Source organism: Cucurbita moschata, unplaced genomic scaffold (genome assembly GCF_002738365.1).
Source record: "Cucurbita moschata cultivar Rifu unplaced genomic scaffold, Cmos_1.0 Cmo_Scf00017, whole genome shotgun sequence".
In the NCBI taxonomy this organism is placed as follows: Eukaryota; Viridiplantae; Streptophyta; class Magnoliopsida; order Cucurbitales; family Cucurbitaceae; genus Cucurbita; species Cucurbita moschata.
This window is the reverse complement of record NW_019268533.1, coordinates 1,046,236-1,070,081: the sequence shown is the minus strand read 5'-3', so window position 1 is coordinate 1,070,081 and position 23,846 is coordinate 1,046,236. Positions and strand designations below refer to the sequence as shown.

The following is a 23,846-nucleotide window of genomic DNA, read 5'->3' as shown; positions in this document are numbered from 1 at the left end:
AAAAAAAAAAAAAAAAAAAAGGGGGGGGGGACAAAAGAAAAGGCAGATGGGAGTAGATGAAAATGAAACAACAGACGAGGCCTTTGGTGTTTTGTATGTTTTTGAAATCGCTGAAACTGACATGGGCTGCTGATGCATCCAGCCATACATGGGTTGGTCTATCACCTCATATACGACACCGAGCACCTCACGAGCACCGAGCACCTCACAGCCCTTTCTCACCGTCCTTTCAATCGCTTCAAAGTTGGTTTAACCAAAATTTCATTACTTCAACAATGCTATGTCATGTCCTACTCTTTACCCATTATTATTCACTAAAATTGTTATGTACAGAAGACAAAGAAGAAGATAATCGTCTGTATTTATGAAAATTGTCATCGCCTACTTGATTCAACATTACATTTTTAATTTCAACTTCAGGGCGTCTTTCCACTTATCTTCTAGTGTCACAGTCGTACTTTTTTAATCGTGCGGCGTCGTGATCTTGACACGCTCACGACTAGCCTTAATAAGGAGAATTCAAACATATATTCATTTTTTTGCACATCCCAAACATCCATCGATCCAGATTCTGTTGAGGTATTGGTCCTCGTGTGCCCATGCCATGTTATTTACAACCTCTAACACCTAGTTGGGGTGCAATAACAGCACACTCGTACTGCCTAGGTATTATTGTTGAAAGATCTATTTCAAAAGAAGTTGCTCAAGACACTCGTCTCGAAACACTCACACTTATTGTGACACACATATGGACAGTACACATAGGCCACAAGGCTTAAGTGTAATGGAGAGCCGACACCATATCTCCCCGTAAGTTACATTTGAGATATTTTCGATCCTTCTTACTTGCTCTATTTTGTTTACATTTTCAATCACATGTGATGGGGAAGGAGACAGTTTTTTTAAAAAAATTATTATTAAACACTTAATTTTTTTAGTTGCATAGTTGCAAACATCCTGACAGCAATGATATAAAAATTTGGAAATATTGCAATAAATAAATAATTTAAAATGATTTTGGTTGGCTATTTTTGGGTTGTGGAAGCGATAAGATGTGGACTCCGTGATATGAGCCAATGGAGGGCTTGAATTAAATTAAATTCAATCCAACGGCCCATATTCAATTTCATTGAGTTAATTAGATTTGTTTTCCACTGACGTGTTCGAGTTGGCCTTAGCGTACTTATTTTATTTTATTTTATTTTTCTGTTCAGAGACAAGCCGCTTTGAATATTACCACGTCGTTTTAATAAATTATCTTGAAGGACCAATTAAATTAAAATGGAACAACGAATAATATCGGACATTCATTAATTAAAGGTATGGTTATAATGACATGAGCGGGCCATGCTACCATTGTCCTCACATCATGGCCTTGCGGTTTAACCATCCCATCTCATTAATATAAATAATTTTAAACTTCTACCCAATTTTTTTTTATAAATTTTAAAAACGTTTTTAAAAAAGTTAAAAAAATATCCTTACTCTTAGTATCACGTTTCAAAATATACTCGTAAACTTTCAAAAGTAATGTTGAAAAAATTGGAGATGATATATGAAGTGTCGACGTACTGTTTTTGTTCAAATTTATAAAAGTTCAAATATATTAATAATACTTTTTTATAGAGGATATTTTTTAAATAACTATTAACTATTTTCATCCAATATTAATGAGGTAACAACGGTACAAAAAATAAGAAAAAAAAAAATAATTGACCATCCCTCCTTCAATCTCTCCACTCCTTCTCTAAAAATACTTCAATCATCTGGTATCAATGATTCATTAAATAAAAATGGTTTTAGGTAGATTAAGGATGTTCCTAAGAATTTTGTGACAGAAAAAAGAAAACTTAGAATTAATTAAAATGGAAAAAAAAAATGTTGTAAACATAATTGAAAAAAAATTAAAATATGGGATATGATCCAATGAACCTAAAATAATATTGACTTATTTTTTTTATTCAAGTTTTATTACCAAATATAAGGTATATTTGAATTTTTATTGAGTCAATTAAGTTTATATTTAAGATAGGTAAATACTCGATATAAGTGAGAACGAATTCAAAGGATGAAAGCAATCAAATTTGTAGCTAGATAGAACTCTGGCTAAGGCCAACCAAGCAAGTGACTTTACGGTAGGATAGACTAGAAATTGTAAAAGATACAATTTATGGTGTATGGGATATGATGATGTATGAACTGTATCGTATGATGCCGTATACTAGTATATGATGATGTATAAGTTATAATGCTTGATGATGTGCCTAATTATTATTATTAAGCTCTTATGAACTTCTCAACATTAATATCACTTCAATTTGCAAAAGAGACAGATTCGATTTGACTAAATATTAATCATTAAAATAGAAAGAAAAAAAAAACGACAATTTCATTTTGAACTAACAAGCTATTGCGTTTTTTATTTTATCAAATAATTAAGAAAGAAACATTGACCAAATCTATAATTTTTATTACGAATAAAATAAAATTAGAAAGAAAAATAATAATAATAATAATAATGAGATACAGACAATGGGTCAAGTTTAAATAGGACTAGGGAGCCATTAGAGGTAGGATCAAGCATTCAGAGGAGAGAGAAAAAGGCGGCCCGGCCGCTGCAAAAACCGTTCTAAGTGTCGACAGAGCAGAGGAACAGAAAAACAGAGTGGTTCTAAGATGAGATCTGCTACCACTCAAGGCGATGTTCTTGAACCGTTGCTGCAGCCGACGCCCGATTCGCCGTTGCTGTCCGACAAGCATGAAACCAACGACGAACTCGAAAACATATTATCCGACACTCAGATGTCTGTCGTCCAGCGTTACACTCGAGCTACTTGGATCGAGCTTAAGCTTATGTTCTATTTGGCTGCTCCGGCGGTTTTCGTGTACATGATTAACTACCTCATGTCCATGTCTACCCAAATCTTCTCCGGCCACCTCGGCAATCTCGAGCTCGCCGCTTCCTCTCTCGGCAACAACGGCATTCAAATCTTCGCCTACGGCCTCATGGTATTCTGTTTTTAATATCAATTTCAGATTATTATTGTTATTGTTATTAATTTCTAAATTAAAATTTCCAAACAGTTGGGGATGGGGAGTGCAGTGGAGACTCTATGCGGGCAAGCGTTCGGCGCCGAGAAATACGATATGCTTGGCGTTTATTTACAGAGATCAGCCATATTACTGACGTTAACGGGCGTGCTTTTAACGGCTGTCTACATATTCTGTAAACCCATTTTAATATTTCTGGGTGAATCCAGGGAAATTGCATCGGCGGCTGAAATTTTCGTGTATGGATTGATTCCTCAAATCTTCGCATACGCTATAAACTTCCCAATCCAGAAGTTTCTTCAGGCACAGAGCATCGTGTTTCCGAGCGCGTACATATCGGCTGCGACGCTGGTGGTGCACGTGGTGTTGAGTTGGGTGGTTGCCTATAAAATTGGGCTGGGGCTGTTGGGAGTGTCGTTGGTTTTGAGCTTTTCGTGGTGGATAATTGTGGTGGGGCAATTTGTGTACATAGTGAAAAGTGAAAAGTGTAAAGAGACATGGAGAGGGTTCAGCACGAAGGCGTTTTCGGGGTTGGGGGGTTTCTTTAAGCTGTCGGTGGCGTCGGCGGTGATGCTGTGCTTGGAGACTTGGTACTTCCAGATTTTGGTGTTGCTTGCTGGACTTCTCGACAATCCTGAGCTTGCTCTTAACTCCCTTTCTATCTGGTACCTTTTTCCTCTTCCACACTCTCCATTATCTTTTCTCACTCAGGATAAGAATTCATAAACAAAAAGCAAAAAACTCGTCTTTTAAGTCACGAAATTGTTCTCATTCGTAGGTGGACATAGATAGTAATTTTCATTTCGTTCAAGTTTTTTTTATTACTATTATTCTCACACTAGATTAATAACCAAATAAAAGTAAAAATTTTGATTGATAAGTCCGTTGAAGATTATTATTGGAGTGAGTCCCAAGTTGGCTAATTTAGTAGAAGATTCTAAGTGCTAGAAATACTATTTCTATTGGTACCAGGCTTTTGAGAAGCTTAAAGTGCACAATATCATATAATTATAGAGATTCTTAAAAATGGATATTAAATAGAAATAGAATTGTAGGATTATTATTGGGAGTGAGTTTCCATGGACTAATTTAGTGGAAGATCATAGGTTTAATAGCTATGAATACTATCTCCGTTAAGATGAAGTCTTTGTAATATCTGTTAAGAGTCGTTTTTTAAAAATGGGTATCGATTAAAAATAGATGTCAACGATCTAGAAAAATTAAAATATAAGAACGGTGGAAGTATTTTATTGGAAATAATAAAGAAACAAGAACAGCGCCAGCTACCAAATACGGAACCCTTTTCTTTACCATTTTAATTAAATATTCAAATTATTTTTTAAAATTAAATTTAAAGGAATTATTCAAAATTAGGCTTATTCCTCATTTTTTTTTTTTAGAATATAGTATCGGTACTAATTTATTTCGAATTCTACCTTTCATTTAAATTTTATTATTTAATCTAATTTAATTTGACTATGTTCTGGTTTTACAGCACGACCATTTCTGGATGGGTTTTCATGATTTCAGTCGGCTTCAATGCAGCCGCAAGGTAACTTTTTCTCAATTTCTTTTAATGTTTATTTTTTCTGTTTTTAATCATTTCTTGTGTTCTTTGAAGGGATGTTTTCGTAATTTATCTCGATATAAAATCTTGATTTTTATCGATACTCATTAACATATCACTAATTTATACATAATTCAAGTCGTTTTAAGTATATTTTTATAATAAAAATGTCGAAAATATCCAATGAATTGTGGTGATTTTGTGTTGCAGTGTGAGAGTTAGCAACGAGCTGGGAAGTAGGCACCCAAAATCTGCAGCATTTTCCGTGGTGGTGGTGACTGCCATTGCCTTCATCATCTCTGCATTCTGTGCTGTAATTATACTCGCACTTCGCAATGTCATCAGCTACGTCTTTACAGATGGCCCCGTCGTGGCGGCCGCCGTGTCTGACCTCTGTCCACTCCTCGCCCTCACCCTCCTCCTCAATGGAATCCAGCCTGTATTATCTGGTACTACTTCAATTTTCACATACACCTTCCTGTGAGGATTATTGGGAGTGGGTTCCACATTGGTTAATTTAGTGAAAGATCATGGATTTATAAGTAAGAAATATTATCTCCATTGATACGAGCCATTTTGGGAAAACCCAAATCAAAGCCACAATAGCTTATGCTCAAAGTAGACAATATCATATTATTGTGAAGAGTCGTGATTCCTAACCTTTCCTCCATTCCATATATAACATTTTTTTTAAAAATAATTCATTTCATCTATTTTGATTTTGGGAAGGCGTGGCGGTTGGGTGCGGGTGGCAAGCTTTCGTCGCGTATGTAAATGTTGGTTGCTATTATGTTGTTGGAGTTCCCTTGGGTGCCCTCCTCGGTTTCTATTTCAAGCTAGGAGCGAAGGTACGATATATTTATTTACTTAGAACATAAACTCTCGAACATCGATTAAGATGGTGGAATGAATGAATTGTGCAGGGTATATGGCTGGGGATGATAGGTGGAACATGCATGCAGACAATGATTTTGATATGGGTCACATTTCGAACAGATTGGAATAAAGAGGTAATTAATTAATTAAGATAATTATAATTTTGAAAAAGGGTATAATAGTAAATTGCAATCTGATTTTTGTTTATAACCTTTTGAAGGTGGAAGAAGCAGTCAAAAGATTAAACAAGTGGGAAGACAACCCGCAAACTACTTTGAAGGGTTAAATTTCGCGGGTTCAATTCCTTCGGGTCGGGTACTCTCAGAAAAAGAAAAAAAGAAAAAAAGAAAAAAGAAATATATAGATATATATTTATATATATATATTTCTTTTTCTTTTTTATTCTGTCATCTAGATTTTCAATTCCTGCCATTTAGAAATAAGGATGCAATTGCTTACGTGGAAATTCTTGTTTGGTTGGTCCAAGTATTTGTTTTCAAAATTTTAGATCAAAATAATATTATTTCGGTTACTCATTATTACACGTACTTTAGAAGCAGTATTTAATTTAATTTAATTCATGTATTTTTTAATATATTTAAAAATTGGTTCATATAGTTCTTCATGGATAAAAGTAGTTCATTTGAGACGACATAAGTGTTAGAGAATTGTTGGGAGAGGAGTTATAGTCGATTAATTAACGGTTTGATAATTAATTTATAAGTAACAAATACGTTTCCATAGTTAAAGATAAACCAAAAATATATTTAAAAATATTTATATTAAAAATGAAGAATGTGTTAGTACTGTAACTTTGCTTTTGAATTTTTATAAAAGATCGATAGTATTTTTTACTTATAAATTTATGATTTTTCACTAATGGAACTCACTCCCAATAATTCTCAGCACAATAAATTTTGTATAATGGATGAAATTAATTTCTTTTTTAAAAGAAAACGTACGAGAAAAAACGTGCGATATTGAAAATCCAAAGGAAAAAAGGGAAAAAGTACTGTTTGTATGTATGGTGGTTCCCCCATCGCAGCTCACTGCTCACTGCGTCCTTGTTGAACACAGAACAGCCACAGAAACCTGGCTCAACAAACAACAATCTCAGAAACAAAAAAGGTTTCATTAATTTTTTAAAATAAAAAAAATACCCTTTTAAAATTTAAAATTATTGTTACAACTTTTAAAGAAGAGAGAGAAAAAAAAAAACAAGGCTTTCAGTTTGGGAGTAAAGAGGATGGGATCTGCTTTTCAAGACGATGTTCAACAACCATTGGTGGAACTACAGCAGTCCACAGCGGCATTGTCGTCGTCTCACTCAGTGTATGCCGAAACAAGCGACGAACTGGAGAAGATATTGTCGGACAACAATGGGTTGAGTGTCGTCCAGCGTTACAGTCGAGCTACTTGGATGGAGTTGAAGCTTCTCTTGTACCTGGCTGCTCCCATGGTTTTCGTGTACATGATCAGCTACCTCATGTCCATGTCCACCCAGATGTTCGCCGGCCATCTCGGAAACCTCCAGCTCGCCGCCGCGTCTCTCGGCAACACTGGCGTTCAACTCTTCGCCTACGGTCTCATGGTACGTACGCATTTACATTTCCCCCCTTTTCTCAATTTTTAGTTCATTGTGGTGAGAAATTTGAAATTGGGGTGTATTAAAACAGCTAGGGATGGCCAGTGCTATGGAGACTCTGTGTGGGCAAGCGAACGGTGCTGCGAAGTACCATATGCTTGGCATTTACTTACAGAAATCAATGATCATTCTAACTCTAACGGGCATTCTGTTAACGGTAATTTACATCTTCTGCAAGCCCATCCTTATCTTTCTTGGTGAGCCAGAGGATATTGCTTCGGCAGCTGAAACTTTCGTGTACGGTTTGATTCCGCAAATCTTCGCCTATGCGTTGAACTTCCCCATCCTCAAGTTTCTCAATACTCAGAACATAGTGTTTCCGAGCGCTTGCATCTCGGCCACGATGCTGTTGGTACACGCGCTGCTGAGTTGGGTGGTTGTGTATAAAATTGGGATGGGGCTGTTGGGGGTGTCGTTGGTGCTGAGCTTGTCGTGGTGGATTATACTGGTCGCCCAATTTGTGTACGTAGTTAAGAGCGATAGGTGTAAAGAGACATGGACAGGGTTCAGCACGCAAGCATTTTCTGGGTTGCTCGGATTCTTCAAGTTGTCCGTTGCGTCGGCGGTGATGCTCTGCTTGGAAACTTGCTATTTCCAGATTCTGGTTCTGCTTGCTGGTTTGCTCGACAACCCTGAGATTACTCTCGACTCCCTTTCCATCTGGTAATTTCCCTCCTACAAATAAAGATTTTTAGTTGAATTTGCATCAACATCTCAAATCTATGGTAGAGGAGAAAAAAAGAAACATTCTAAGGGCGTTGAAACTTCCTAAGGGTGTGGATTGTGAAGTCCCACGTCGAGAGTGAAACGAAACATTAGATCTAATAGGAGAACTGCGATGTCCCACGTTGGTTGGGGAGGAGAACAAACCACCCTTTATAAGGGTGTGAAAACCTTCTCCTACCAAATGCGTTTTAAAGCCGTGAGGGCAATCCCGAAAGGGAAAGCCCAAAAAAGATAATATCTGCTAGCGGTGGATCTGGGTCATTACAAATGGTATCAGAGCCAGACATCGGACGATGTGCCGCCTTCTCGCTATTTCCCGAAGGGGGTAGATTTGGGGGCCGTCCCACATTGGTTGGAGAGGAGGCCGTTGGGCCTGGAAGGTAGTAGATTTGGGGGCGGTCCCACATTGGTTGGACAGGAGAAAAAACCACCCTTTATAAGGAAGGGTGCTAGGGGAGCCGAGTAGACAATATTAACTACAGGTATTTTGATAAGCCAGGACCCTTGACTTAAAAATCTTGAGAGTATGTAAAAGTGGAAAAAGACAATAAAAATCATATCTGTTTGCTGGGCGCTTGGGGCGGTTACAATTTAACTCTACTGGTTTCAATAAATCTAATTATGTTGTGGGGTTTTGCAGCATGGCCATATCTGGATGGGTTTTCATGATTTACGTCGGCTTAGCCGTTGCAGCTAGGTAACTTTTTATAATACGAAACAAAAATGAAACGAACCAAAAACTACATTTGATGCATTGTATTGCAAGCAGTGTGAGAGTGAGCAACGAACTGGGAAGCAGGCATCCGAAATCCGCAGCCTTTTCTGCAGCGGTGGTGACTACCATCTCCATCACCATCTCCATAATGTGTGCTATAGCTGTCCTCGCACTTCGCAATGTCGTCAGCTACGCCTTTACAGATGGCTCTGCCGTGGCCGCCGCCGTCTCCGACCTCTGCCCAATTCTTGCTCTCACCCTCGTCCTCAACGGAATCCAACCCATCTTATCCGGTAATTTCCGCAACTTGGTATTTATAAATTAGCATTTATTCAATATTATTTGATTTTGCGAAGGCGTGGCGATGGGGTGTGGCTGGCAAGCTTTCGTCGCCTTTGTAAACGTCGGTGGCTATTATGTGGTGGGAGTTCCCTTGGGTGCTCTCCTGGGTTTCTATTTCAAATTTGGGGCTAAGGTACACAATTCTTGATTTTATTAGTTGGGAGTTTATAGAATTTAGTGGCTAATTATGTGCATTGTTTAGGGTATATGGTTGGGAATGCTAGGTGGGACTTTGGTGCAGACGGCCATTTTGATATGGACGACATGTCGGTTGGATTGGAATAAACAGGTAAGAAAATATGGATATGAACACTTGTTTTGTTCTTTTCTGTAGCATTTAGAATACATATTTTCAGAAATAATTTAGGAGGGAGATTATTAATTAAATAATAATGAAAATGCAGGTGGAAGAAGCTGCCAAAAGATTAAACAAACAACTGGAAGGACAGGAATCGATCTGAATCTTTGAATCAATACGAAGACAGCAAGTTATTCTGGCATTTTAAATCTTCTGTTGGTTTGTAGTAGAGCATCTCCAAGGCCTCAGATGCTAGTCTGTTAAGAACTACTTATCTCTATTTCTAGGACGATATTGTTTTTTATTTATAAATTCATGCTCGACACTCCTTTAAATACGTAATCTTCCTCTTAATTAACCAGTGTGAGATTACTCCTCACAATAATTTTCCACTAGAACGAAATGCACCATAGAGACCTCATTTTCTGGAGCTCTTGAACGATCTTTCCATGATAGAGGGTCGACTTCTTCTTTGAAGCCCTCGGACAAAGTACACTCTCCGTTCGACACTTCAGCTCCACAATAGCATGATAAGACTCAACTCCTTCTTCGGAGTGTATACCCTTTATTTGAAACTTCAGCTCTACAATGGTATGATATTGTCTATTTTGAGCCAAGTTCTAGTGACTTTACTTTTAATTTCTCCTAATAATTCTCATTATAATTATACAAATTCAAAAATTCAAAAGAAAAAAGAAATTTAGGGGTGTATTTAAAAAAAATAAAAATAAATAATTAAATCAACAAAATAGTATGATCAGAATTATAAATTGGAAACTAAAAATATGAATTAAAATTTTTTATAAACCATGTTTGTCTAATTACTGTAGTTGTCGTTAACTCGCGGAGAGATGAGTGCTATACATTGTTATATAGTATTGACTTCTTGGTGTGATTTCTGTGGTGCTTTACGGTCCTCGCCAAAAATAAGAAATTTAAAAACAAAAATCGTGTTTAGGAGGGCTCGAAGATGGGATCAACTGCTGCAGACAATCATCATCAACCGCTGCTGCCGGCGATGGCGGCGTTGTTGTCGTCTCAGTCACTATTTTCGAATGAGCACGAAACTAGTGACGAACTGGAGAAGATATTATCGGACACCAAGTTGAGTGCCGTCCAGCGTTACAGTCGAGCTACTTGGACAGAGATGAAGCTTATGTCCCACTTGGCAGCTCCGGCCATTTTGGTGTTCGTCATTAACAACCTCCTCTCCATGTCTACACAGATCTTATCCGGCCACCTTGGCAACCTCGAGCTCGCCGCTTCCTCTCTCGGCAACAATGGCATTCAAATTTTCGCGTACGGTCTTATGGTATCAATTATATGTCTCGTTTTCTACCTTCACTAATTTAGAAAATGATCATGAATTTATAAGCAAACAACGGATGACAGATGGGAATGGGAAGCGCGATGGAAACTCTATGTGGGCAAGCATATGGTGCGGAGAAGTACGCAATGCTTGGCATTTACTTACAGAGATCAGCCATATTGTTGACACTAACGGGCGTACTCTTAACAATTTTTTATATGTTTTGCAAGCCCATCTTAATCTTTGTGGGTGAACCCAAGGATATTGCTTCGGCAGCTGCAGCTTTCGTGTACGGTCTGATCCCTCAACTCTTCGGCTACGCTATAAACTTCCCATTCCAGAAGTTTCTTCAGGCTCAAAGCATAGTATTTCCCAGCGTATGTATATCGGCTGGGACGCTGGTGGTGCACGTGCTGCTGAGTTGGGTGGTTGCCTATAAAATTGGGTTAGGCCTGTTTGGAGTGTCGTTGGTGCTCAGCTTCTCTTGGTGGATAATAGTGGTCGCCCAATTTGTGTACATAATTAAGAGCGACAAGTGTAAAGCCACATGGATAGGGTAAGCACGAAGGCGTTTTCGGGGTTGCCGGGATACTTCAAACTGTCGCTGGCGTCGGCGGCGATGCAGTGCTTGGAGATTTGGTATTTTCCGATTATGGTATTGCTTGCTGGATTGCTTGAAAACCCTGAGCTTGCCCTTGACTCCCTTTCCATTTGGTATTACATGCAATTCTGTGCAGTTTTCATTGGCTACGCTAATGAATGATTATTTGATTAATTCAATTTTAATATTGGTTTTATAGCATGACTTTATCTGAATGGATTTTCATGATTTCAGTCGGCTTCAGTGCTGCCGTAAGGTAATTTTAATTTTATACCAATGAAAATTATTCCTTACTTAAACTCATTATCATTTAGAAATGTGTCGATGTGGGACTCAACATAGTGCTGGTTGTTTTTGAAGTGTGAGAGTGAGCAACGAACTGGGAAGCAGACATCCGAAATCGGCAGCATTTTGTGTGTTGGTGGTGACAGCCATTGTGTTCATCATATCAGTATTCTGGGCTGTAGTTGTACTCGCACTTCGCGATGTCATCAGCTACACCTTTACAGAAGGCCCCGTCGTGGCGGCCGCGGTCTCTGATCTCTGTCCACTTCTCGCCCTCACCCTCCTCCTCAAAGGAATCCAGCCTGTGTTATCTGGTACTCTACTTCAATTTTCACTCACCTCCCTCAATTCCACACATATAATTCATGTTGATTTATTTTGGTTTTGCGAAGGCGTGGCGGTTGAGTGCGGGTGGCAAGCCTTCGTGGCCTATGTAAACGTGGGTTGCTTTTATGTGGTCGGAGTTCCGTTGGGTGCCTTCCTTGGTTTCTATTTCAAACTTGGTGTCAAGGTACGTATTCAATTAAATTTGTCAAACGAATCACGAATCTCCAGTCCACTTTGAATATAAGCTATCGTGACTTTGTTTTGGGCTTTTCAAAAGGTCTCATGCAAATGAAGATAGTATTTCACACTTATAAATTCATCATCTTCCACAAAATTAACTAAATTGGGATTCACTTTCAATAATCCTCGATCCTCAACCATTTTATTAGGGTGTAATTGGGTGATTGTGTGCAGGGTATATGGGTGGGCATGATCGGTGGAACCTTTGTGCAGATAGTCCTTCTGATATGGCTCATATTTCGAACAGATTGGATTAAAGAGGTAAGCATGATATATATATATATGTGTGTGTGTAAATTAGGAATGTTTATCATGCCTTATTTAATTTAACCCAAGAAAATTAACTAAATTTTTATGAAATTGCAGGTGGATGAAGCAGCTAAAAGATTAAACAAGTGGGACGACAAGAACCAAATTATTTTGAAGAATTGATTTCTTTACATTCCAATAATTTAAGAGATCACATCTTGAATGTAGAAATTAATTTTAAAATAATATGATTTCTTATTAAAGTTGCTCCTCCATGGCGCACAAAAGAAGTAGAAAATAATATATTTAGAAAAAAAAAATATGAAACAATTTAAAATATAAATATTACTTTCGTCTTCAATTTACTATTTTTTTTTTTCATTTATCTGTCATAGATGGAGAATCTCCATGTTGGTCTTGACCTCGCCAATTTCACAAATTATTAAATGGGCATCTTGGGTCATGATCTTCTTCGTAATGCCAATTTTTTTTTTTTTTTTAGAATTTGTGTTGAAAATTATTGAAATAAATAGTTCTATACTAACCGAGAGGAAGATCATGGATAAAAGAAAAATCACAAGAGTTTATATTCAGAACAGAGGTTAGTGGTTACTAATATTTTGGTGGCCAAATTATAATAAAAATACATAAATATCATAACATGTGGTATGTTATTTTTAATATTTTGGTCGTCAAATAATAATATGTAATGGGAGTGAAAGAAATGGTGGTACCCATCAAGTATAATATGATTGTAAGGAATTGAACGGTGGAGGTTGTGGTAGCTGGCAGGAATGGACGAGATTCTTCAAACTCCCCCCCCAATAGATTTTTATTATTATTATTATTTTTTGTTTTTCAATCCCCTAAAAGTTGGATCACGCACAAAACAACTTCACCATGTGACCCCACGTGGGCGCTATACAATTGTGTCTAAAATATAAATATTTAATATATAAATGAAAGGAATTCTCACGTGGGAACGAGAAAATGGAGATTTTTTCAATTAATTAACTAATAGTAGTTATTATTTTTGTCTCTATTCATGACTGATCAGCTTATCTTCAAGTGCTGGAAAACGTGATGTGGGTAGGTTGAATGAAAAGGAAAGCTTATGATATAAAAAAAAAATATATATATATTTATTTCCTTTTATCTCTTAATTATAATTTTTTTTAAACCCCATAAAATCAGCATATATCAATATATATTTAAATTTTATAGCTTATATGCATGTTTTAACCACTGATATTAAATTTATAAAAAAAATAATATATCAGCTAATATTCCATTTAATCGAAAATAAAAATGTAATATATTGGAGCGGTATTTAAAATTTAGAGCGGTTAGCAAAAGAATACAATAATTGCCCGGTGGTAGGTAAGGGCAGGATTAAGAATAAAATAATGTAGTGTCTTCCTTCCCATCAGTACTGTGGCTGAACGGCTTTTTACGGTGGGGTAAAAGTAAAACGTGAAAACTACCGCGGGGTAGACTCGGACTTCAAATTTGAATACACCAATTTTGATTAGGAGTTGGTACTACAAATTTTTAATTCAAAATATTTGCTTGCCCAAAAATGGCGAAATTAATTCATAAATATTAAAATTTAAGGAGCTATTTTTTATATAGTTTAACCATCTGTTTGGCGCAGTAAAAAGTAATATAAGTGGCGGACAATCGGCCAGCTCTCGCTGTTACCCGGAAGGCTCTTAGCTGACCTTGGTTCTTGGGCGAGAAAAGTTAAAACAGAGGGCCTCCGCCGCTACAAATACTTGGGCAACAACGAACAAGGGTGCCCGGGGACAACAAAACAAACCCCTTTCAGGTTGGGAGTAAAGATGGAATCTATCTCTGATGACGATGTTCGTCAAGCGTTGCTGCAGCCGGCGGCGGCGGCATTGTTGTCGTCTCAGTCACTGTGTTCGAATAAGCACGAAGTTAGTGACGAGCTGGAGAGGATATTGTCGGACACGGAGATGCCAGTGGTGGAGCGTTACACTCGAGCTACTTGGATCGAGATTAAGCTTCTACTGTACTTAGCTGCTCCGGCGGTTTTCGTGTATATGATTAACTATGCCATGTCCACCTCCACACAGATCTTTGCCGGCCACCTTGGCAACCTTGAGCTCGCAGCTTCCTCTCTTGGCAACAATGGTATCCAAGTCTTCGCCTACGGTCTCATGGTATTTCATCCGTCTCTCATTTTTTAGTTTCTTCAGCATCATTGCAGCATGGAGTTTCTAACTTCCCTGAAAGCCCTCGTACCAACGGAGATAGTTTCCTCAGTTATAAACCTACGATCTTCATCTAAATTAACAATCCTCCAATCCTTCCCTTAATCAGGGCTCGACATGGTTAAGTTTAGGGTATGGCTTTGATACCATGATAGGAATCACGACTCTCCCGAATGGTATGATATTGTCCACTTTGAACATAAGCTCTCGTGGCTTTGCTTTGGGCTTCTCCAAAAGGCCTCGTACCAATCGAGATAATATTCGTCACTTATAAATCCATGATCTTTCACTAAATTAATCAATGTGTGACTGACTCTCAATAATCCTCAACATGGTATACTTTGTTTAGGGGAGGATTGTTGGGAGTAAGTCCCACTCCGGCTAGTTAGGGAATAATCATGGGTTTATAAGCGAGAACAAAAGCTTGGACCCGCCCAAACAGGGTGTAAGGTTATATTTTAATAGAAAATGAGTGTAAATTTATATATTTATATCACGTATGTTTATATGGGTGGAGTATGTTGTAATACAAAAGAAAATTAATTATTTAGACCTATATGTCCATTGTGGAATGCCCCCATGAAATTGGGTGTCATATCTTAACAATGGGTGGCATTTATTGCGATTGTTAAAGCTATAATTTTTATGAACTTTCTATATATGAAACAGTTGGGGATGGGAAGTGCGGTGGAGACTCTATGCGGACAAGCATACGGTGCAGAGAAATACGATATGCTTGGCATTTATTTGCAGAGATCAGCAATATTGCTAACTTTCACGGGCGTTTTGTTAACAATCCCTTACGTCTTCTGCAAGCCCCTCCTAATCTTTCTGGGTGAATCCGAAGACATTGCTTCCGCAGCTGAAATATTCGTGTATGGTCTGATTCCTCAAATCTTCGCCTACTCCATCAATTTCCCAATCCAGAAGTTTCTTCAGGCTCAGAGCATCGTGTTCCCGAGCGCTTTCATATCGGCGGGGACGCTCGTAGTGCACATTCTTCTCAGCTGGTTGGCTGCGTATAAAATGGGGCTGGGCTTGTTGGGGGTGTCGCTGGTGCTGAGTTTGTCGTGGTGGATTATTGTGGTGGGCCAATTTGTTTACATACTTAAGAGCAGTAATTGTAAGAAGACATGGCGAGGGTTCAACGTGCAGGCGTTTTCTGGGTTGTTCGGATTCTTCAAATTGTCGGCGGCGTCGGCGGTTATGCTCTGTTTGGAAACTTGGTACTTCCAGATTCTGGTTTTGCTTGCTGGGTTGCTCGAAAACCCCGAGCTTGCTCTCGACTCCCTTTCCATTTGGTATTTTTCATTTTTTTCCTGAAATTTTTAACCATTAAGTTCATCTCAGAATTGGGGATAGAGTTTGAGTAATTATAGCCATGCTGTGATTTTGCAGTATGACAATATATGGATGCGTTTACATGATGTCGGTTGGCCTTAATGCTGCTGCCAGGTGTGTTTGAAGCTCCTTTTCGAACATATTTTGTATTGAATTTGCTGTATCTATAATTTCTACACGTGGTGGTTTGCAGTGTGAGAGTGAGCAACGAACTGGGAGGGGGGAATCCAAAAGCCGCAGCATTTTCTGTGGTGGTGGTTGTTGCCATCTCCACCATCGTCTCTGCATTCTGTGCTGTAGCTGTACTTGCACTGCGAGACGTCATTAGCTACGCCTTTACCGGAGGCGCCACGGTTGCCGCAGCGGTCTCTGATCTTTGCCCACTTCTCGCCCTCACCCTTCTCCTAAACGGAGTACAGCCCATCTTAACTGGTAATTAAATTGAACTTCAAAAGCTTAGATTGATTTTAGTGAAACTAGCCATTGATTGTTATGATTTGATCTGCAAAGGCGTGGCGGTTGGATGCGGGTGGCAATCGTTCGTCGCCTATGTAAACGTTGGGTCTTATTACGTTGTTGGAGTACCCTTGGGTGCCCTCCTCGGCTTCTATTTCAATTTTGGCGCCAAGGTATTACAACATTCCGTTTTGGTTGGGTTAATTTGTATCAGGAAGCTTTGTTTATGTTAACGTGTAATGAATACATGTGCAGGGTATATGGGTAGGGTTGATGGGTGGAACTTTGATGCAGACCATAATTTTGGTGTGGGTGACATGGCGAACAGATTGGAATAAAGAGGTAAAGATAATATATGATGATGAAAGGTAATTATAAAAGTAGTGCTGGAGAGTAACACAAGGTTGGAAATGAATTTGGTTGCAGGTGGAAGAAGCAATGAAAAGATTGAGCAAGTGGGATGACAGTAAGCGATTTGTTGAGTAGGCCAGGCAGGCAGGCAGGCAGGCAGGCAGTCTTTTAGAGTTTCTTTAGTTTTAATTGATGTCTTTTAGGGCTTAGGCGTTTGTGGATGACAGTAAGCTCATATTGACTCGGAGAGAATATGAGTCAATATGAGCTTCTTCCTCCTCTTCTCATTCAAAATATTGTTTTCCTTGCTCCGAGTGTGTTCCTTGGTGGTTCTTCGATTTTGTTTGGTACTAGAGTGTTAGGAAACTTTATAGAAGAATAATACCTTTAGATTTAAATTACTCAAGAGCCCCAAAAACGATAAGGAATCAATTCAAGGGAAAGTTTAGAAATGGATTACTTTGATGATCAAGAGTAAAGAAAACTCGTGATCAAGACTATTTAAATGACTCTAGCATGCAAATCTAAACACAAAAAATGCCAAGGAACAAACTCGGGGCGTACGAAGCATAATATGCAACTTTTATTACCCTATTCAAAACCAAATTGTAACTTCGTGGTCATCAATACCATAATAGCCACGGGTTCAAACACAATTCTCTAAAACTTAAATAATACAACAAAAGCTCTTTATATCTAAGCAAGAATCTGGTCATCCATTGTGGCATGATTAAAGCACCAAATACCATCTTTGTGGCATGATTAAAGCACCATATTTGGTATCTTTTTGGAGTTGGTGCCATTTACCCAACTGATAAAAATGTGGTGGAACTGGGAAAGTAATGATGATATTGAACCAAAAAATTATCAAGAAAAGGAAGGAGGTAAGAAAAAGAACTCCCATAAAGTATGTTGCCAATAATCCTTTCTGATACTAAAAGAAACAAGCAAATGTTTCAAAAACAGAGAAAAACCAACAATGCATTATGAACCATCACTTCTTCTTCCCTGCCTTCCCCTCCTTTCTTCTAACAATTTCATCAGCATATTTCACTCCCTTACCCTTATACGGTTCTGGGGGCCTCCATTGTCTAATGGAAGCAGCAAACTGACCAATGGCACATTTATCATATCCACTAACTGTAATTCTGGTGTTTTCTTCCACCTTTACTTGAAGTCCTTCAGGAATGGCCATTCTAACAGGATGAGAGAACCCAAGATTTAATACCAAGTCTTTTCCTTCTAGCATCGCTCGATAACCAACACCGACCAATTGAAGTTTCTTTTCAAACCCCTTTGACACTCCTACCACCATATTGTCCGTAAGGGTCCTGAGGAAGTCAATTTAAATACTCATATATGACACAATTACGTTAACTCTTTTTCCATCAGGGACCATTCATCTGGATTTCAAAAGGACAATTGCTGGTTGTTTGCATTCATAACATGAACTGATCTTAGGGTTCGGAATTTGAAGAGCCACATAAAAACAAGTAACCCATGTAAACTAAAACTTAAGAGGAAGAGAGACAAAATCTAAATGTTTTCGAAGAGTAAACTGAGATTAAACTGATTGGTTTCTGTGATTATAAAATAAAATCCATGATGAGCTTACCTGAAAAGGCCATGCATTTGGTTGGCTCTTCTTGTCTCCAGTGCCTTCTTAACCCTTAGGATCCCAGAATCTTCCCTCTCAATCTTCACTTCTCGTGGATAAAGAATTGAGAGTTCTCCCAAAGGACCCTTAACTTTCAAATCCTGACCCTGCAATGTGATGTTTACATTGGATGGCACTTGAATTGGTTGCTTGCCAATTCGTGATTCCTTGCATTCTATAGTCTTCCTCAAGATACCAGTATGACTTACAGGCATTGTAGAAATGGTGAATCCATTTTTCTCTCCCAAAAATGTAGACCGAAAATTGCTGAGCCACAACGACGAAAATGGTTAAAATTGTAGAATGTTTGTGCTCTGTTAATGCTTTTAGTTTACTGCAACAACTTGGGGAAAGTATTAGACTGAGAAAATGCATAGTTAATCTAAAAATTAGATCAACTAGTTCTTGGTGCCTTTCAGAATTCTTTTCCCTCACTTCGTCCTCCCACTAAGAATTGGTGTTAATAGCTGGCTTCTTTCGTAATCAATAAGACAGCTCCATATTGAATCTTTCACCTTATCATGAAGATTTACCCAACCAAACTGGAAAGCTTGTTCCCTAAAGGAGAAGCCACTCAATTTAGGCAGTCTTCCCCTTTTTTATATTGATTAAGATAATCTCCATAGATGATTAACTCTCCACTTAACTACCATTATTGAAATACTAGGTTGAAATAAGTAAGCCGGAATGACCTATAAATTTCATCTACAAGCGAGCTCAAAATTCATCTCTGGATCCCCTAATGCAAAACAAATCATATGCAGATGCATAGCAAACCAGCATTACTACTACTACTACTGTGTAGAATTATTGAAAATTCACGGTTCGTTCACAAAGGTCCCGTAAAAGTATACTTGAAATAACTCGAATTATAGATATTTCTAATTCCTGATTATATCAAAATGGAAGACACGCCTCTAATCAGCAATGAGTTTCAAGAAACTCTCAAATTGACAAGAAAGGCAAAAACTTACTTAGCAATCAAACTTCGATGATGAAGACACGGAGTAGAAGAGACCGCCATTTTCAGTCGCCAATAGAACACCCAATACGAGAGAGAGAGAGAGAGAGAGAGAGAGAGAGAGAGAGAGAGACCCCTTCAGGGTCCGATTCCGAAGAAGATGACACAGCGCCTTGCAGACAAGGAGTTGCCGAGAAGGATAAGGTGCAGACAGAATTCTGAACTGGAACTTTTGGGCTTCAGTGAGACACTGGGCCGTAGTATGTATGATTAGTGGACTCTAATGAGGCCCATTTTTTGTTTTCTTAAAGAAAAACGAATACACTGGGCCCTATATACGATTCGTGGACGTTAGGCCCATTTTGATTTTTTTTTTAAAATTATTAAAGAAAACGAATTTGCAATTTTGGTCCATTAAAATTTTGAATGGTCCCAAAATTTTCTTTAATCTCGATTACACCCCTCAATTTTGCAATATTATGATTTTACTCTTAAATTTTCGTTAATCTTCAATTGGCCCCTAAATTTTGTAATATTACGATTATACTCTTAAATTTTCTTTAATCTTCTATTGTCCCTAAATTTTGAAATATTATGGTTTTACTCTTAAATTTTCTTTAATCTTCAATGTCCCAACATTTTGCAATATTATAATTTTTCTCTTAAAATTTTCTTTAATCTTCCATTGGTCCCTAAGTTTTACAATATTATAGTTTTACTCTTAAATTTTCTTCAATTTTCATTGGTCCCTAAACTTTGCAATATTATGGTTTTACTCTTAAATTTTCTTTAATCATCAATTGGTCCTAAATTTTGAAATATTATAGTTTTACTCTTAAATTTTCTTTAATCTTCAATTGATCCCTAAATTTTGCAATATTATAACTTTACTCTTAAATTTTCTTTAATCTTCCATTTGGTCCCTAAATTTTGCAATATTATACCTTTACTCTTCAATTTTCTTTAATCTGCAATTGGTCCCTAAGTTTTGCAATATTACGATTATACTCTTAAATTTTCTTTAATCTTCCATTGTCCCTAAATTTTGAAATATTATAGTTTTACTCTTAAATTTTCTTTAATCTTTAATGTCCCAACATTTTGCAATATTATGATTTTACTCTTAAAATTTTCTTTAATCTTCAATTGGTCCCTAAGTTTTGCAATATTAAAGTTTTACTCTTAAATTTTCTTCAATTTTCATTGGTCCCTAAACTTTGCAATATTATGGTTTTACTCTTAAATTTTCTTTAATCTTCAATTGGTTCCTAAATTTTAAAATATTATAGTTTTACTCTTAAATTTTCTTTAATCTTCAATTGGTCCCTAAATTTTGCAATATTATAGCTTTACTCTTAAATTTTCTTTAATCTTCCATTGGTCCCTAAATTTTGCAATATTATAGCTTTACTCTTCAATTTTCTTTAATCTTCAATTGGTCCTAAGTTTTGCAATATTATAGTTTACTCTTAAATTTTCTTTAATCTTCCATGAGTCTCTAAACTTTTCAATTTTACTCTTAAATTTTCTTTAATCTTCCATGGGTCCCTAAACTTCGTAATATTATGGTTTTACTCTTAAATTTTCTTTAATCTTCCATTGTTCCCTAAATTTTTCAATATTATGTTTTTACTCTTAAATTTTTTTTTAATATTCCATAAGTCCCTAAATTTTGCAATATTATAGTTTTACTCTTAATTTTTTTTTTTAATGTTGAATGGGTCCCTAAATTTTGCAATATTATATAATTTTATTCTTAAATTTTCTTTATCTTTAATTGGTCCCTAAATTTTGCAATATTATAGTGTTACTCTTCAATTTTCTTTAATCTCATTTCGTTCCTAAATTTGGGATATTATAGTTTTACCCTTAAATTTTCTTTATTTTTCAATTGGTCCCTAAATAATTATAGTTTTACTCTTAATTTTTTTTTTCCTTTAATTTTAAAGGAGTCGTGAACTAGACATTTGACCAAAAAAAAGTTGAAAAAATTCTTAGTTAATTAATCAATGTTTGTTTAAAATATGTGCGAATCCCTCAAATAATGAAATTCACTATCCCTACCTCAAATCCCCATTTCGCCCACCAAAATCGATCGCTCTTGAGAAGAAAGCTCTGTGGAAACATGGGCGCTCTTCTCAAGCTCGTCGACGCACTACTGTTCCTCGCCTTTCTCCTTCTCGCTTTGGTATCGCCTCTCATCGATTTCCAGGTTATATTTCCTCGAACCCTTTTCCCTCATTTTCTGATCGATCTCAAGACCTGGTACATCCGCCAATCGGGGGACTATATAATGGCCGACTCCCCTCACTTCGTCGTTGGCCTCGTTTGGCTCGAGCTTCTCTTTCAATGGCCTCTCCTGCTTCTCAATCTCTACGCTTTCTTGGCTGCCAAGACATGGTACAACACCACTTGCTTGATATATGGCGTTTCTCTAGTGGCTTCCATGGTATTCTTCTATTCCACCTCCTACCAATTTGGCTACTACTCAAATCTATTGTTTAAATGAATCAATACCCTTTTGCCTGCACATTGTGTTTCTGTTAATTGCACAACGGTTCTGTTGTGAGTTTAGTTTGTAATTGGCACCAAAAAACAAAATCCCATTTCTTGATGCTTGTTGTACTTAGTTTGGGGGTGTTGGATTCTGGATAGCCACATGATGCAAGTTAATATCTGTGATTTGAGATTTCCTCTGCTAATTTTCATGTTGTTTTTCAGAATTTTGGCGAAACTTGTCAATTAATAGCTTGTACTTGATCATCTTAATTAGTGTTTTTAAAAGAAGCATTGAAGAAATTTCTTATCAGGCTGGAAACTGATTTCTTGTCGATATAATGTGAGATCCCACGTTGGTTGAAGAAGGGAACGAAATATTCGTTATAAGAGTGTGAAAATCTCTTATCAGTGGACGCATTTTGAACCCTTGAGGGGAAGTCCAGAAGGAATAGCCCAAAGAGAACAATATCTACTAGTAATAGGTTTGAGCTATCACAAATGGTATCAAAGCTAGACACCATGCGGTGTGTCAGCGAGGACGCTGGCTCCCAAAGGGGTGGATTGTGAGATCTCATATTGGTTGGAGAAAGGAACAAAACTTTTCTTATAAGAGTGTGAAAACCTCTCCTTAGTAATCGCGTTTTACAACCTTGAGGGAAGTCGTGAAGGATAATCCCAAAGAAGACAACAGTGGTGAGCTTGGGCCGTGCCAGTACATAAACTAAAACTAAGGCTTCAACTTTTAGGACTTTTAGGCAATCAGGCATTTAGATTAGTAGTGCATTTGGGATAAGGTTCAAACATCTTCCGAGTACTCTTTACATATTTCAAACACTTTGATATTCTGCTTGAATACATGTTGCAAAGGATTTGTTCTGCTTCATTTGTTAACCTAGCTGAAGAGATCCATTTCTTGTAGGGAAATGTTGCTTATTCTCTGTTTCTTCTGTAATTTCAGTCTGCCATATTGGGTGAAATGGTTGGATCGAACCGAGCATCTAATACTCTAATGACAATATACTACCCCTTCTTGGGTTTGGGAGTTTTGGCCATGCTACGTGGGCTCGTGGCGTGCTCGAGCAAGGCTACGATCACCGGCACCAGACCCTCAAATGGCAGGAAAAAGAGAGCTTAAAGAGCCATCCTACATCACCAAAAGAGACCCTTTTGAGCTGTATCACCTCATCTGCAACCGTTTTGGTTTTTAGCACTAGCTGATGATGTTAGTTCTTTAGGTATTGATGCAGCTCTGTCTATGGATCATTCAGCATTTGCCTCTCTGATGTTCCATTAAGTCTTTGATAATGGTTCAAAGGGACCCTTTTGAGCTTTGAATGAAAATAAGGTACTAACTTGATCGAATGTAGAGGAAAGCTGACCGAAATTGATCAACACTGACTTGATCGAACGATTTGTTCGTTTTAAAATCGTGTTAAATCCTATTAATTAAAGTTACTGAATTATTGAACTGTTGTTCTATTAAGATTCGACTTGTCCTAGTATGTACAAGTGTCGTGCAAATGCATCTAAATGTGTTAACAAAACAAAATTGGTAGTAAATACGCCAATTTATGTATAACTCACAGATTAAGACTAAACCCGAATATTAAATCACTTACAACTCACAGATTAAGACTAAACCCGAATATTAAATCACTTACTTAAAATGATTAAAGAGAAGTGAAAGTGAAGTAGAGGAAGACGTCAAAGAAGATGCGATGGCCACAAAGTCCAAACTTTGGAACGGGACAACACACAAGAACCCAACGTTGACCAAGTTTTCTGCGTTTGACTCCGTAAACAAAATCATCATCACTTGATGGAAGTCCGAATCGACGGCCAGCAGTGAGCCAGGCAGGAGAGGAAGGGCCGCGACTGCGACAACTTGGCATTGCCTTTCGGGTGATGACAGCCCGAATGAGACCCTCAAGGTCGAATAACTAACTCCACGACAAAACAACCTACGTCAGCCTCTGGTCCACCTTTGCGTCCACGTGTCACATCGATGAGAAATTCGACCTTTTTCAAACGCCAAACCAACCACTCTTTTTTTGTCTGCTGCGCGTTGCTGGACACGAATTCAAATTTTTTTTTTTTTTTTTTTTTTTTTTTT

At 37.5% G+C, this 23,846-nt stretch overlaps 4 protein-coding genes and 2 pseudogenes across 4 annotated transcripts; 5 read left to right on the top strand and 1 right to left on the bottom strand.

Moving 5' to 3' along the window:
• Positions 1 to 2,568: 2,568 nt before the first annotated feature.
• LOC111455183 (protein DETOXIFICATION 40-like) lies at positions 2,569 to 5,823 on the top strand. The gene is made up of 7 exons (XM_023096752.1): positions 2,569 to 3,009; positions 3,085 to 3,716; positions 4,547 to 4,603; positions 4,829 to 5,067; positions 5,348 to 5,466; positions 5,542 to 5,628; positions 5,715 to 5,823. The coding sequence occupies exons 1-7, from the start codon at positions 2,677 to 2,679 to the stop codon at positions 5,778 to 5,780; spliced, it is 1,533 nt and encodes a 510-aa protein (XP_022952520.1). The 5' UTR covers positions 2,569 to 2,676; the 3' UTR covers positions 5,781 to 5,823.
• An 871-nt stretch (positions 5,824 to 6,694) lies between these two features.
• On the top strand, positions 6,695 to 9,555 carry LOC111455181 (annotated as a pseudogene).
• A 635-nt stretch (positions 9,556 to 10,190) lies between these two features.
• On the top strand, positions 10,191 to 12,428 carry LOC111455184 (annotated as a pseudogene).
• Positions 12,429 to 13,898: 1,470 nt separating this feature from the next.
• LOC111455182 (protein DETOXIFICATION 40-like) lies at positions 13,899 to 16,977 on the top strand. Its single transcript, XM_023096751.1, has 7 exons — positions 13,899 to 14,417; positions 15,138 to 15,769; positions 15,867 to 15,923; positions 16,003 to 16,241; positions 16,320 to 16,438; positions 16,521 to 16,607; positions 16,692 to 16,977. Exons 1-7 carry the CDS (start codon positions 14,073 to 14,075, stop codon positions 16,749 to 16,751), a joined length of 1,539 nt encoding a protein of 512 aa, XP_022952519.1. The 5' UTR covers positions 13,899 to 14,072; the 3' UTR covers positions 16,752 to 16,977.
• Positions 16,978 to 17,496: 519 nt separating this feature from the next.
• LOC111455470 (50S ribosomal protein L6, chloroplastic-like) lies at positions 17,497 to 19,444 on the bottom strand. The gene is made up of 3 exons (XM_023097179.1): positions 19,248 to 19,444; positions 18,232 to 18,540; positions 17,497 to 17,947 (listed from the first exon to the last, which is right to left on the bottom strand). The coding sequence occupies exons 1-3, from the start codon at positions 19,295 to 19,297 to the stop codon at positions 17,611 to 17,613; spliced, it is 696 nt and encodes a 231-aa protein (XP_022952947.1). The 5' UTR covers positions 19,298 to 19,444; the 3' UTR covers positions 17,497 to 17,610.
• A 1,841-nt stretch (positions 19,445 to 21,285) lies between these two features.
• On the top strand, positions 21,286 to 23,125 carry LOC111455258 (sigma intracellular receptor 2-like). Its single transcript, XM_023096856.1, has 2 exons — positions 21,286 to 21,683; positions 22,692 to 23,125. The coding sequence occupies exons 1-2, from the start codon at positions 21,360 to 21,362 to the stop codon at positions 22,866 to 22,868; spliced, it is 501 nt and encodes a 166-aa protein (XP_022952624.1). The 5' UTR covers positions 21,286 to 21,359; the 3' UTR covers positions 22,869 to 23,125.
• The last annotated feature ends 721 nt before the right edge of the window (positions 23,126 to 23,846 follow it).

Bases quoted from the DNA above. Each gene is read 5' to 3' on its own strand.
- LOC111455183 (XM_023096752.1), top strand. From the start codon at position 2,677: ATGAGATCTGCTACCACTCAAGGCGATGTTCTTGAACCGTTGCTGCAG. The intron at 3,010-3,084 runs GTATTCTGTTTT...ATTTCCAAACAG, and splicing joins TCTTCGCCTACGGCCTCATG to TTGGGGATGGGGAGTGCAGT. The intron at 5,467-5,541 runs GTACGATATATT...TGAATTGTGCAG, and splicing joins ATTTCAAGCTAGGAGCGAAG to GGTATATGGCTGGGGATGAT.
- LOC111455182 (XM_023096751.1), top strand. From the start codon at position 14,073: ATGGAATCTATCTCTGATGACGATGTTCGTCAAGCGTTGCTGCAGCCG. The intron at 16,242-16,319 runs GTAATTAAATTG...TGATCTGCAAAG, and splicing joins AGTACAGCCCATCTTAACTG to GCGTGGCGGTTGGATGCGGG. The intron at 16,439-16,520 runs GTATTACAACAT...ATACATGTGCAG, and splicing joins ATTTCAATTTTGGCGCCAAG to GGTATATGGGTAGGGTTGAT.
- LOC111455470 (XM_023097179.1), bottom strand. From the start codon at position 19,297: ATGGCGGTCTCTTCTACTCCGTGTCTTCATCATCGAAGTTTGATTGCT. The intron at 18,541-19,247 runs GTAAGTTTTTGC...GTTGTGGCTCAG, and splicing joins CATCGAAGTTTGATTGCTAA to CAATTTTCGGTCTACATTTT. The intron at 17,948-18,231 runs GTAAGCTCATCA...TGACTTCCTCAG, and splicing joins CAAATGCATGGCCTTTTCAG to GACCCTTACGGACAATATGG.
- LOC111455258 (XM_023096856.1), top strand. From the start codon at position 21,360: ATGGGCGCTCTTCTCAAGCTCGTCGACGCACTACTGTTCCTCGCCTTT. The intron at 21,684-22,691 runs GTATTCTTCTAT...CTGTAATTTCAG, and splicing joins TTTCTCTAGTGGCTTCCATG to TCTGCCATATTGGGTGAAAT.